This window comes from Amblyomma americanum, chromosome 1 (assembly GCF_052857255.1).
Source record: "Amblyomma americanum isolate KBUSLIRL-KWMA chromosome 1, ASM5285725v1, whole genome shotgun sequence".
NCBI lineage: Eukaryota > Metazoa > Arthropoda > Arachnida > Ixodida > Ixodidae > Amblyomma > Amblyomma americanum.
The window spans coordinates 192,505,982-192,520,876 of NC_135497.1; the positions used below are offsets into that span (position 1 = coordinate 192,505,982).

General features: G+C 47.5%; 1 protein-coding gene across 1 annotated transcript; it reads right to left on the reverse strand.

Annotated features, from left to right (window-relative positions):
* Positions 1 to 2,191: 2,191 nt before the first annotated feature.
* Positions 2,192 to 14,360, reverse strand: LOC144115241 (uncharacterized). The gene is made up of 3 exons (XM_077649536.1): positions 14,042 to 14,360; positions 5,775 to 6,990; positions 2,192 to 2,757 (listed from the first exon to the last, which is right to left on the reverse strand). The coding sequence occupies exons 1-3, from the start codon at positions 14,234 to 14,236 to the stop codon at positions 2,192 to 2,194; spliced, it is 1,977 nt and encodes a 658-aa protein (XP_077505662.1). The 5' UTR covers positions 14,237 to 14,360.
* Between the last annotated feature and the right edge of the window lie 535 nt (positions 14,361 to 14,895).

Consider the following 14,895-nt stretch of genomic DNA (forward strand, 5'->3'; position numbering starts at 1 on the left):
CTGTGCTATCGCGGGTTAGAGGATAGACGAGAACTAGGTGTGGGTTTCCTCATTAATAAGGATATAGCTGGCAACGTAGAGGAGTTCTACAGTATTAACGAGAGGGTAGCAGCTATAGTAATTAGGCTGAATAGGAGGTACAAGCTGAAAGTGGTGCAGGCCTACGCACCCACATCCAGCCATGATGACCAGGCCGTTGAAAGCTTCTATGAGGACGTAGAATCAGCAATGAATAAAGTAAAATCACAGTACACTGTACTGATGGGTGACTTCAATGCGAAGGTGGGCAAGAAGCAGGCTGACGACCACGCGGTAGGTGACTATGGGATAGGCTCTAGAAATAGCAGGGGAGAGTTATTAGTCGAATTCGCGGATAGAAATAATTTACGGATCATGAATACCTTCTTCCGCAAACGAGAAAACAGGAAGTGGACCTGGAAGAGCCCCAATGGTGAGATTAAAAATGAAATCGACTTCATACTATGCACTAAACCTGGCATCATTAAGGATGTGGCCGTACTCGGAAGGGTGCGTTGCAGCGACCATAGAATGGTAAGGTCTAGAATTAGCTTAGACTTGAAGAGGGAACGGAAGAAGCTAGCGAAGAAGAAGACCATTAACGAGTTAGCCGTAAGAGGGAAAGCACAGGAGTTTAGGATAGCGCTGCAAAACAGATACTCGGCTTTAACTGAGGAAGATGATCTTGATGTTCATTCAATGCACGACAACCTGACATCAATAATTACGGAGTGCGCAGTAGAAGTAGGCGGTAGGACAGTTCGAAAAGATACCGGGAAGCTATCTCAGGTGACGAAAGATCTGATTAAGAAGCGCCAAAACATGAAGGCATCTAACACTACCGATAGAATAGAACTAACGGAGCTATCAAAGTTAATAAATAAGCGCAAGGTAGCCGACATAAGGAAGTTTAATATGGAGAGAATCGAGCATGCTATAAAGAACGGAGGTAGCCTAAAAACAGTGAAGAGGAAACTAGGCATAGGTAAAAACCAGATGTATGCATTAAGAGACAAGCAGGGCAATGTCATTAGCAATATGGATAAGATAGTTAACGTAGCCGAAGAGTTCTACACAGACCTGTACAGTAGCCAATGTAATCAGAGCGCTAATGAGAAAGACAGCAGTGCACAGCAATGCGTCATCCCGCCAGTAACGAAAGATGAAGTAAAGAAAGCCTTAGAAGCAATGAAAAGGGGAAAAGCAGCTGGGGAGGATCAGGTAACAGCAGATCTGTTGAAGGATGGAGGGGACATCGTGCTAGAGAAACTAGCCACCCTGTATACGCAATGCCTTATGACCTCGACTGTACCAGAAGCTTGGAAGAATGCAAACATTATCTTAATTCATAAGAAGGGAGACGCCAAGGACTTGAAAAATTACAGGCCGATCAGCTTACTATCCGTTGCCTACAAAGTATTTACTAAGGTAATCGGTAATAGAGTCAGGGCAACGTTAGACTTTAATCAACCAAATAATCAGGCAGGCTTTCGTAAAGGATATTCTACAATAGATCATATTCACACTATCAATCAGGTGATAGAGAAATGCGCAGAATATAACCAACCTCTATATATAGCTTTCATTGATTACGAGAAAGCATTCGACTCAGTGGAAACCTCAGCAGTCATACAGGCATTGCGTAATCAGGGGGTAGAAGAGCCTTATGTCAAAATACTGGAAGATATATATAGACGGGGATGATGCAGCAATTAATGTCTTACTTGCTTTCGTTCTCTGTCCACAGAGAGTCCCTCTATGGAATAGTTATTTCACACCGGCGGACGTGTAGCCGGCGGTTGGCTCTGTCTGCAGTCCATCTTAACGCCGAAACAAGTATTCCGGCCAACAGGAGGTAAAGACAAGCAAACAAAACAAAAAGAGAGTGCCAAGGAAGAATATGGACCATGCCTGCGGCACCTGCGACGCCTGCTCTGGCTATGCACCGGGATGCGCTCTATATGCCACTTGTTTACGGTCACGGACTGGAGCTGTGCTGACAGCAGACAACTATGACAATGAACTGCAATCAACGTGCGCATCGCCTGTGAACGTCCACCAAAGATAACACTGAGCATGGTCCGAGAGCCCAAAGGGCGAAATCTCGGACCGGTGCCATAAGGAGACGCTTCACGACTGTTAGCGCACGGGACACGTGCTCGCTTTAGTGGCGTCATTTGAAAAGGACTGCGCACGCGTCATCCTTCCACATGGTGTCCGGCGGGCCGCAGAAAAAAGCGTTGTGGAACAGCATCATCTCGGCCAGCGGCCGGTTGCATGCCTCTCTACCACCCGGCCGACCGCAGTGCTGGAGACACCAGGCGGCGAACAGAGACCGGATGCCACGCAGGCCCCTCGGCAGCCCCTGGACCCCCTGTCGATGGTGTTGCTCCTCAGAATCTTGCACAGCCGACGCCAGAGCCATGAGCGACAGAAAGCTGTGCATGACGCGCCGCTGCGCGGGCCGCAGTTCGGGTAACGTTATACGGCGGCCCAGGTGACAGCGGACCTGAACGGCGAACTCCTGGCGCGACTCGCTGTCCCACTCATCATACTCCTGGAAGAGCAGCGAGGCCAAGGCATCGGCAGCCACGGCACCAGCGACGGCCAGGCGGAGTGCCAGCGGCCCCTCATCGCCGAAGGACGGCAACGCAGACGCTTCGGGCAGCAGCTCGAAGTCGGCGCTCAGGGGGCGTGTTCTGTAATACGGCGACTCCGCTGCGAATCCCTTGTCCTCGTCTGTCACGAAAGAGGGGCGGACAAAGTGACCATCAGTGGAGTTCTAGAAACTTCTCATTATACCGGGTGTCAAACCTAAATTGAGCCAAGGGTTAAAAAATAAATTATTGGAGAAAGGCGAATGAAACCAGTTGCATATTGGTGACAGCCATCTTTCGCACCACAGGAAATTTTTTGTTTCGCAATTAATTCATAGTTAAATTAAGTTTATTTATCTAAATAAATAAATATTGACTTTAGACAACAAATTGCATTTGAAGAGTTGTCGAGCACCTTCAGAAACCCCCATTCCATCACTTATGATAAGGAAACCCTCACGTGTGTCTTTTTTTCCCAGTTCGAAAGGAAGCCCGAGAAATACAAAATAACCCACGTGACTAACTCACTTGCGCGCCAGTATCGTGCTGCTCTCAAGCGTGGTTTGAGCAAACGAAGTCACCTGCAGCCTTGACTCGACGGCCCCGCACCAGCGGCAGGCCAATGTGTAGGCGGTGTTTTCTCGTCTGAGCACAGGTGCGAGTTGCCGCCGCCAGCATATCGGCCTGCCACTGGTGCGGGGCCGTCGAGTCAAGGCTGCAGGTGATTTCGTTTTCTCAAACCAAGCTTGAGAGCAGCACGATATTGGCGCGCAAGTGCGTTAGTCAAGTGGGTTATTTTGTATTTCTCGGGCTTCCTTTGGAACTGGGAAAAAAAGACACACGTGAGGGTTTCCTTATCGTAAATGATGGAATGGGGGTTTCTGAAGGTGCTCGACAACTCTTCAAGTGCACTTTGTTGTCTAAATTCAATATTTATTCATTTAGATAATTAAACGTAATTAAACTAATAATTAATTGCAAAACAAAAAATTGCCTGTGGTGCGCAAGATGGCTGTCAGCAATATGCAACCGGTTTCATTCGCCTGTCTCTAAAAATTCATATTTTAACCCTTGGCTCAAGTTAGCTGGGACACCCGGCATAAAAAAGTGTCTACGACGGCACTGGTCCGAATTAAGTGCTCTTCTACAAGCCACGACAGTCTGAGCTATAGCTACAAGTTTCAAAATGGCCACACAGCATATCATCTTATCCTGGTTGCCATGCGCGTGTCCTCGCGACCGTTTCCGACTAACCAAGACTGGAAGCCACGTGCTAAATTGTTGCGACTAACGGCTTCCTGCGGCTGAGGCCTCGTGGACCAACTAAGACCAATTCATTTTTGGAGGCTCGTGTTCGTCGACATATGGCTTACATTCATTTTAACCACGGTGAAATACCTGCTGTTTCAAATTATCTGGCTCAGACTTAAAAAAAAGCATGAAAGATGCTTCGCTGTGGTCTGTGCTGGTGGATTGCGCGCGAATATTTACGTGATAAAATGTATTAGCATACGATTAACTAGCTATAATTAACTAATCTTTTTATGTTTCGTTATGGCAGAATTTTATACATCGAAAATGAAAGGCGTCATCATCTAAGGCGAGCTGTTTTTAAGACGGCGTAATCGGCTTTGTGGTTCCAGAGTTCCATCATGGAAAAGACATTTAAATTCTCGGTAACCTGGCTTTCCCACGCTGCCAACTGATCAAATGGTGTCGTTAAAATTTTAGTACAGGAAATCATTATGGAGTAAATGTGTTTTATGGCGTAGAAGATGCTGACATGGTTTCTGTGACGACACATGTAGCAATCCCTTTTGGTGAATGTGCAGCATGGGGAAACTAACTTAAGTGGCCTCACTTTCGATTTCGCAATAATATTTTGCCCGGAAACGAAAAAAGTATAAGGTTGATTAGTAATTTTTTGTTAGTTAATCGTCTTTTAACTTCACTTTATCACGTAAATAATGTCCGCCTTGCCGTACTCTCGACATGCATAAACCGCACCGACGTATCTTCAACGAATTTTAAAAGAAAAAAAATTGTATGGAATAATTTCAAACATCAATTGTAATGTTGCCCCACTCAGAAGGAACCAAATATTAATTATTTCGTCTAAATCTCTTGCTTGTTCGCATTCAAACTTCGCACAGAGGTGGCGTTTGGCGGTAATTGTTTTTTTATGCTGCGTGTGGGTCAAGTAATTTCCTGATATGTGAGAATTTATCAGATGTCCGGGTCTTATGTGGCTATGCTGGACTACAGCCGTACTAACAGCATCAGATCTTGTCGGCGGCGGATTAACGAAAGCAGAAGAACGCGAGACGCAAAATGAAGAGTGCTCCCTAACCCTCCTTGAGTGAGAGGTGGCGCTGCTGGAACTGCTGCTGTGAAGCGTCTTTTTTCATTCGGCGTCGCCGGTTATGATGCGGACTTCTGGTTAATTCTCACTAAATCAGGCAAGTACCCGACCCAGACGTTATATAAAACGAAAATTATCAGCAAATGCCACGTCTGTGCGAAATTTGAGTGCGAACAAACCGAGAGAAGCGTCTTTTGGTTCTCTCCGAGCGACGCAACAGTAGTTTTCAACGTGAACTGAACGCGGTGGGGTGTCCCATACTGGATTTTTTTTCCACAGCTTCCTTGCACAGGCAATGCACTCGGTGGAGCGATTACCAAATGAGGGCACTTACACTAGATGGCCAGTGCTTACATGCTGCCTGTTCCTCACCAAATGCAACATGCTCTCGACACCCCCCAGGGACGGCCTGAAACAATTATAACCTCCTTTTTTTGTCTTCCTTTTCCCCATTTCTTATCGCAGCGTCATCCCCCCCCCCCACACACACACGTGCGCACGCACGCACTTCGCCCGGTCCCCATCTCAGAAAAGATAAAAGAGTGGAATCCCGAGTAAACTTCTGGAGGTCAACGTTGTGGACGTAATACCCGCCTGTTCTGCGTGCATCGACATGCAAGGGCTGATACTCATTGCACGGCGAGTTAAGTTCCTAGAGCAGCTTATCCAGGAAGATTTTACCTTTCTAGCCTTCTCTTGGCAAAAATACAAACTTACAAAGCACCCATGCGATAGAGTGCTACGTCGGCACCGCTTTGCGCACAACGCGCTTCTTTCCGAGCTAGCATAGAACTCACAGTGAACGCGGGCTTCTTCGTGTTCTTCCGCGGAGAGAACGACATGGCTGTCCTTGAGGCGAGCAAGCATTGCCAGGGCGACGCGCCTCCAGTTCTCGATGAAGCTGCCCGTCATGTCGCCGTACTCGGCGTACGTTTCCTCGAGTCTTGCCGGCTTGCAGGCCTCCAGAATACCGAACACCAGGCCAGAATCGTTTCTGTAATCCGGCACGTGGAACGCTGGCTTGAACCACGCATTTTTCTTGAAGACTGAGACGAAGCCGGCGTACACAAGTGGCAACAGGTTCTCAATGTTCGCGACGACATCCTTGTGGAATGATCGCAGAACGGTTTGGCAGGTGAACGCCTCACCCATGGCGCTACGAACTACGCGAAAACAGAAGCGAGATCGTTCCGCAGTGGCGCGCGCCGAATTTCCGTAGCGACTGACGAAGGATGCTGCATCGAAGACTGGAATGTGCGTCGCCATTACGAACCACCTCAGGTACTGCTGCGCGGCTACAGGTCCCAGTTTAGTAGGGAGAGCGAAGTACTCTTTCAGAAAAGCAGGTCTGTGAAAGCGGTACCTTATGTGCCGGCTTGCCAAGCCGCAACACGATTCCAGCAGGTCTGCCCACTCTGCCTCCGAGACGAACGGCAGTACCTCGCTCCGGTTGCTTGTGACACCCACCTGGCCACTTTGCCTGAGTGCCTTGATAAGCTCGCTGCGCGTCGTCTGGTGCAATGCGTACAGTTCGTCGGCGGGAATCGCGGCGGCCTCTTTGTTTTCCAGGTACTCGCGCACATAGTGGTACACCTGGTCGAAGTGTTCGCGCACCTCTGCTCTCCTGAGCGAGGCGTGCTCAAGGAAAGCACGGCTGGGACGCATATAGAGGAGGAGAGTGCCTGAGGGATCTTGAACGTCGCCTAAGGTGCGTTGACCTTTGGAGAGAGAAACTTGCACCATCGTCTCGAGCCGCACCCGGGTGTTTAGGAATAGCGTGGCGTTCAATAGTTCGGAATACTGCGTCCAGGCCGGGGAGAAGAGGCCCGCTTCGGCGAGCGCCTGCTGAAGTCTGTGTGCTTCGCTTGAATTCTGGGCAACAATCTTCTCGCACGACTGAAAGAACGTGGCCGCCTTCTGCTGAGCGGTTTGGCCTTCGGTGGGGACTTGTTTTCTGTTGCTTTCAATGACGGAAACTCTGAACCTGTGCTGCCACCTGTGATGAAGCGTTTCCTGCAACGTACACAACAGATAAGTGCTTCAGGCCCTTGGCACGGATGAGGCGTAATGGAGCGGTGTTCACTGCAAAATTAGAGACGAATCTCCTTTTCAAAAAGTTTTAAAAAATGGAGCTCGAATTTTACAGGCCAGTCATCGAATAAGTACGGATACAGTACATTTTCAGCAAGAATGGTTTACGTGGCGCAAATCTGAAGCGAAACAATTTTTTTTTTGTAAATTTCCGCTGCTAGTTCAATAGACAGCTTGGAGGAACACCGTGCCTCGTTCAGACCTTCAGCATGGAACATTTTGTGCTTTGCCTATCCTCCCAATGAATTCTTCTGAACTAGTGTTCCTGTATATGCTGGAGCATATACAGGAGCATATACAGGAACACTGTTCTGAACTAGTACGATCTTGTCCAAGCGGCGCCTAAAGTTAATGGAACGCAGTGCCGGAATTCAGGTGCGCTGCCGCTGACCTCTTGGAACTGGAAATACATACCCCGCTAATGTGTGCACTTTTCGGCACCGCATTTGTGGGTCACCACAGCTGTTGATTTTTTAATATATTGGTGGGAATCGAGTACTTGGGATTTAAATTATAACTGAAAAACTGTCAATTTCTTCTTTGCAGTTGCTCTGGAACTATTGCAAGGTAAAAAAAAAATTCCTAAAATCCGTGCTAAGTCCGGACTACTCTGACGCAGGAATGCATGCGTACAGCGCTGTGTTTTGTAGCTTGCGATGCTGTTCCTGTTCTCACTTTTCGTGCTTACTCGAAGCTCTTGCCGACTGTAGGTGAAGCCGATCCGATGTCGACGGCATTACCTCGTCCGCGTGACGCACAAAATAGCTTCAGCTAACTCTCGTATGTTCACAGAGACAGCCAGCAAGCGTTCTGCTCGGATGCGAGTCTCAATTGATCTTCCTCGAGCGCCCTGAGAAACTCTTTTTCGCGTCTTATAACCCCTTCTTTGTGAGTCGGCTTCCCTCGTTTCCCTACCGCACACTCTTGCCTATTGTTCTTGGCGCCAGTGACGCAGGAGCGCATCGTGCATGTGAGACTCCTGGCGAATTCCCTGCTTCAAACCATCCGAGCTTTACTCAAACGGCATAGTGCTGCCATCTGTGAAATGTCGCCCGAACCACCAGCAAAATGCAACCATTGACAGCTTTGCGGAGATAGCTGCGTGGTTAAAGGGGTCCGTCAAGCAGGCTCCTAAATGCGCATCAGAAGGCATGTATTCGAATCCCAAACAGACCGACAGTTTTCTTCGGTCTAATTTCCTGAGTTGTGAAGTGGCGAGTACGGACAGGCGGGCGGACGGACCGCCAAATGTGCGGACATGGAGAGGCGAAGATGCAGACATAAAATGCATTCCTGCATTGAAAACTTTATTCAACGATTACGACGGAAAATAGCCCTAAAAGACAAAACGGAGAATTGATGAGGACAGGACAAAGGCAAAACTCTCAACTGAGCTTTACTGAAACTCATTTTCGCCGCCGAAACCGAAAAATAAAAACGAAAGGAAATGTATCCCCTTTGCCAAAAGTAACCGAGCAACAGGTTTTCGCTTCTGAGCCATATAACTAAGCCTTTCCGGCACCCCTAAAGACTGAAAAGTATCAATACGTGATAACAGGGGTTCACCTGACTTTACACAGATTCATCGCTTAAGGGCTGCCATAAATGCTTCGCTACGAGGCTAAGAAACAAACCACCGTTGCCCGGTTACTTTTTGCAAAGACGGTACGTTACAGTGTGTGATATTAACTCTTCAGAAAGATGCGCAGAGAGCACACTAACACTCGTGTCACTGCCAAATAGTGTGTAGGGTGCGCTGTTCCAAAAATTTCCCTTCCTAGTTTGTCTTTGACGCGCCCAAGCACACTTGTGCATTTATATATAAAGGGGATAAAGGGCGCTTCACCCGCGCTTCAGGCCGTGCGCAACCAGACGCGCACCGCGATCGGAATTCAGGGATGCCGCTTGCTCGCGAAAACGATCGCGAAGGGCAACGTCCAGTCTGGTCTGCACACTTTGCCACAACTGGAGGGGCTCTTTTAGACAGTGCAAATTCTGCAGCGAAAATTATTTTCTCGATTTCCTAAGACGTCCTGTTAAATGCACAGCTGGAATGTATGCAACAACCTTTAGCCATTTATTTTTTAAATGCCTGGAGAGTCTGCCAATGATTTTTGGTGCTTCTGCAGTTACTAAGCTCTTTCGAACTGCCAGCTTCGAGAAAAAAAAAAGAAAACTGTCCAGAAGATAGGAGCTAGCATACGGTCCAACGTCGCCCCTGTACTTTGATAATTTTTTTTAGCGAAACTGGCTCGCTAATAGGGAATGCAGAACTGGCATTTTTTATATCTGTATTAGGCATATTGCAATAGTAAGCACTCTAGATATAGCTTCGCTTTAGGATCTTCTGTACCAATTTACCCAACAATCATTTTCTGCAACGCATCTGTGAAGTTCGACAAGGTAAGTTGTTGGGCGGGTTGGTTGCGATATTCCATGACTACAGCGCAACGAACGGAACATAGAAGGACACAGGCAGGGACACGACACAGCGCTGACTCGCAACTGCCGTTTCGTGCGATAATTTCTGAAACTGGAACATGGCAGAAGCATGTCGTGAAATTTTTGGAAGAAAAACTGAAGATTTTAACATTTGACGACCCTTTCAGAGTGAAGAAAAACTGAAGATTTTAACATTTGACGACCCTTTCAGAGTGAAAAGTTCAGACGAAGTAGTAGCGTTTCTAAAATTCAATTACAATAAGAAACTTCGGGAATTTTCTATTGACGTTAAAGACCTTTACTACATTATTCCTCAGGCTGAAATTATGCCTTCTGTTAGTCACCTCATTGACCAGTATGGAGCCATTGCATTTCAGAATGAATGCGGGATTTCCACAGGCAGCTTCCTCTAATTGCTATCTTGTTATTTAGAGTTCCTGACTGTAAAGGTGATGTGTACATTCCAAAAGATGGAATCTGTGTTGTTTCATGCCTTGCACCCATATTTAGTGACATGTTACAGGCTTTTCGCGACCAAATATTAAATGAGCGCATCGAAGAGTCCCGTGCTTGTGGAATTTTTAGGTTTGTTGACGAGTGTGACAACCTCGAATTCGAGCAGCAGTTCCTTCATGTTTCTTCAGTGTTCTCTGAGTGCCTGAAACAGATGATTTTAACACACGAAGTACCACTTAATGATTTTATCAGGTTTTTAGATCTCTCACTTCAGTTCACTTCATCCCATGTATGTTCGGCTTTTGAGCCCCGTGGTCAAAAACCCATCCTGCCATATTCATCAGCCCATTCGAAACTCGTGAAAAGAGCAATTGTGCATTCAGTTTTTGACAATGTTCTAAAGAAATCATGTCAGCACAGGTTGGAGCAAAGCTTCCACAACCAAGTAGATCGTTTCACACAGGCCGGTTATCCTTCACAAGTTTTGGTTTCCGTCGCAGAACGCTGAAAAACTCCAGGAAAAGTTGAGGTCTGATGTCAACAGCAAAATTAAAAAGGAAAGGAGAAAAAAAAAACTTGCCGTTGTGCCATATCTGCATCAGGTCTCGCACAACCTGAAGAGAATTGGAAAGCATGGGGGGGGTTGACGTTGTGTTTTCGGCACCTATCCGACTGTCCAGCCTGGTGAAGAAAGTTAATTCGGCCAACAGTGAACCACGCGTCTGCTTGAAAAGGCATGCAAAACAATTTGTCCCGTGCCAGGAGGTAGTCATCGACTCTTTGCCGCTATCGTGTGGGAAGCAATACATCGGCCAAACCGGCCGATGTGTCAACGAAAGACTAAAAGAGCATGATTATAATGTCACACGTCCCCTCATCGTAGGCCACGTAGCGAAACACTGCATAAACTGCAAAAGTGATGATGATGATGACGAATATGACATTGATGCCTGCGAGCCATTGTACAACGAGTGCGTTGTGATAGGTAGGAACCGTCACTCGCTGACAAGGAAAATTATATAAGCACACATGATAGCAAGGCTCCCGGATGAATGTATAAGCGCACCCTCTGTATCGCTGTCAAAAAAAGAAAAACGCTACCTCGACTGCGAATATTGACACGCGTGTCCTTTATTTCGAGATTTTTTATATTTGTGTTCCCGCTGCATGAATTGTGTGCATTACTTTCCATTTCTGGCCGCCAGTTAGGTACTTATTCCGGGTGGCATGTAAAAAAGATTTCAGTTGTGAGTCAGCGCTGTGTCATGTCCTTCTTCTATGTCCCGTTCGTTGCGCTGTAGTCATGCAATTCCTGTGAACAAAGCGGAACGTCTTGCGCGAGTTGAAGCAACTGAGTGCTGTTTGGAGTCACTTAAGCCACTTAAGCCTTAAGTCACTTAGCCTCCAATATATATATTTTTTATGTCTGCCTATATAATTAATAACTTAATTGAGACAACTGCACTAAATTTTGAACGCTTGAAATAGGAACAAAAAGGGGATTGGTAATCTGTAGATCACCTTGAAAAACCAATGGCTTGAGGTTTCGTAGGAAGTTACGATTTACGCACTCTCTGCGGGCTTTAGAAAAGCTTTTGCGAAATACAGACTACAACGTGCCAGCAGCGCTCCGGTACGCGATTTCAAAGAGCTAATCCTTCATCCCGAAGGGTTGTCATCAACAGCTCGTGTCATTTGTCTTGGTTGCGAGATATCACCAGCAACTCTTGATCGTCGTGCAAAGCAAGGGCGCGTCGTTCTTGAGGCAGTGATTTGGGAACGTGAACGAACAGAACATGGCGACTGCGTTTGCTTGCTGCATAAACTTTTCACGATCAACGTTTCACTTCACTTTATTACCTTAAGGACCCCACTTTGGGGGCATTGCATAAAGGCCTAGTTTTTTTGTATTTTACTGTACTCTGGCTTATTTTATAAACCGAATGCATCTAATATTTATGTTTTATTCCACGCCCCAGGAAAGCATGAAGCGTATATACCACCTCCGTATGCGGGCTCGACAGTGAGTGATTCCTGACGCGTTAGCACTCGCTGGCGCATTTCTCGCGGTCACCGCAAACGCCAAGACCCTTTGGGGACAGCTGCTCTGAAATAAGAGATCTAATTTTTTGAGAGCACGTGCAGGGGCGCTGCTGTGACGTAGCTTTTTTATTTCTCGGATGACTTTCTTAAGCTCGTAGAAAGAGCTACATAAAACGTATACCTTATTGTAAGCACTCACTTTTTTTTCAAGGTCATCTACAACATTGCTGTTCACGCTCAATCCTCGAACAGTTCAACAATCAGCTAATTAGTATTAGTTGCCTAGGCAGGCTGAAGCAATACCGGAGAGTAGGCCAAGTAACTCCTAAGAACACTCAGTTAGTTGGCTCCACTTGCGTAGGGTGGTCTGTCCTTTAAAACCCTGGTTATGTTCAGCTGGGACACCTTGTTACGCCCAAGACGCTAAGAGCGCTTCTTTCTGTTTTGGTCAAATGTTTAACAGCCAATGCAAGATGATGAAGAAGGGAATCGCTTCAACATGGCTTTAGGTAATTCCCACACAAGGATGACAGTTTTTTTTTTTTTGCGCAAGCAGATTGATTGAAGCTTCCTGTCTTGGCATCAAGGCTTCTTGAGGTCGTGACAGAGTCTTTCTAGGGTTCCATTTGTTTCGCAGAAAGAGCAGCGAAAATCCTCCATACAGCTGACAAAAGCAGGAACAGTAGCTCTAGGTCGTTATTTAACCCACTGGATCTCGCACAACCTGAGAAGAGAGACCTGAAAAATTGGTGTCGAGGTCATGCTATTCGCTGCGTGTAAACTGTTTAAGACTTTTGTGCCTTGGCTGGTCCTGCGAAAGCCTACCAGACACGCTAAACAAAACGTCCGCCTCAGAACTTGCGATGTCTGTAAGGACACCCTGGTACGTGGAAGTTTATATAAACTGGACGCTGCCTAAATGTAAATGATCATTTGCGCGAGTACAGGGCAGCCTAGAATTCGTATCGTGGAGAGCATCTGGCCGCTCACAACTTAAAAGTGCGTGTGTATTCCTTGTTCAAAAGCACATGTGTGCTTGGACGTACCAGAGATAAATTGGAAAATAAGGTCCTTGAAGCAGCGCAGATCGTAATATTTGGCAGTGACACGCGTGGTAGTGCGCCCTGTGTGCATCTTTTTGTAGAATTAATGCTTTTTAACGCAACTGATAGTTTGTTCTTGCGTTGTTCTTTTTTGTTTGCGCACGCGTTGAGAAGGCGTACCAAACGCTGTTAGGTGAAATCACACGCCCCCGCGTGCACGCCCCCGCGTGCACGCCCATATTAATCCGGATAGCCGGTTGAAAGAAGATGAGCCTTTCATTGCAGTAAAAATTGCAGGGGACACTTAAGCTCCGCCTTCAGGACATGACGTGATAGCGTTAATGAACTAATGCCCATGCATGCGGATGTTATCATTGTCAACTTTACATTCATATATCCCTGGGAGTCTTCATACCCCTCCTTAGGCAATGGTGCAGCGGTTAAAGGATGCGCCAGAGTCCTGCGATGGAAGGTGCTGCCACCGGTGGGCCTTGTGCGGTCCAGGTCGCTCTTCCCGAGAAACCTCTCGCGCTCAACCGTTAACTGCCACCTGCCAGGGTGGGCAGTTTGCTCACAATCAGGTAGGTAGGTTGTGATGACCCCACAAGGTCACATGGCCTAGGTTGCCCACCTATGTTGCCTCTCCGGGGGTGGCTGCCTGGGCCACCCTACGCCACCCTATTTATCGCTCACAACGTCGACGCATAATTTTTTGAGTAACGGGGCCTTTAACGATATCGCGTTAATATGGTAACATCCTGCCGATGGCTCAAACTAGGGAGCGGAAATTTTCTTGCAGCTAAATGCTGTAATTCAGAGTCGAAAGGGCTTCGAAGCGAACGTGCAATCTGCTGAGCTCTGAACACTGATGACTTTGCGCCTCGTGAGGGGTCTGAACGCCGAAAATACATGGTCTGTCGTGGGTAACTGACGTTTCTTCATATTTTCTCATCCGTTATTCACACTGAGCGTCAAAATGTACAATTTACCCCGAAGGCGTTGCTGCTGTTCCAGTTGCCGCAGATGAAATCGTAGAAGCTGTCACAAGGATCCGCGGCTAGGTCCAGGCTGGCGTTCAGTTGCCCGGCGAATTCAAGGCATTGGTCGCTACGACACAGCCGATCCCCCTCCTCTTGCATGAGCAGCAAGGCTAAACCAATCGCCGCCACGCACGAGGCACACATGGCGGCAAGGACGCCGGCCACTGACCAAGTGCACAGCTTGGCTGGCGGCGTGTCATCCGTTGACAGTGGCTCCGCCTCAAGTAACGGCGCCTGCTCCGCTTCGCCCTGGGCGGGGCCTACGGACTGTGGCTCCTCCGCTGCGAATATAGAAGAGGTGTAAATTCCTCGTAGGTTGTACCGATCGCGAAGGGACGAAAAGCTGTGTCCTTTTCGTCTACGTCGCTGCCAAGATGTAACGCGACGAGTAAATGAAGAGTTGTATACACAGCCTGAACCTCATCAAGACGAATGCTGCCGGTGTTATTGCGTACACAAAAGCCTCCTGTAGCAGCAAGAGACGTGAAAGCGTTTCTTGCTTGGCTTCGGCTCTACAGGGCTTCCGCTCTGGATACAGTTCTCGCGGGCAAGCAAGCCCCGGAACAGGGTAAATGTATGTCGGAGGGAGACTTTCTGACCGAAAATCAACACAAGTGACGCGAAACACAACGCTAGTTTCAGTGGAAAACAGCCCGCTCGCTTCTGTTTTATAACACAGCTTGAATGTAGGACAGGGCGCTTCACTGTGCGCCTAGAGGGAGTAATAAAATGGCACTGACCGTCAGAGGAAAACGGTTTTGCTGTCACGATCTCCATAGAATGCTGCTTTTTTCACTGCTCGC

What these genes read in the sequence shown, in the direction of transcription:
- LOC144115241 (XM_077649536.1), bottom strand. Translation starts at nt 14,236, where the DNA reads ATGTGTGCCTCGTGCGTGGCGGCGATTGGTTTAGCCTTGCTGCTCATG. An exon ending in ACAGCAGCAACGCCTTCGGG is followed by an intron (nt 6,991 to 14,041) that starts GTAAATTGTACA and finishes TGTACGTTGCAG; the next exon opens with GAAACGCTTCATCACAGGTG. An exon ending in CGAAGAAGCCCGCGTTCACT is followed by an intron (nt 2,758 to 5,774) that starts GTGAGTTCTATG and finishes CTTTCGTGACAG; the next exon opens with ACGAGGACAAGGGATTCGCA.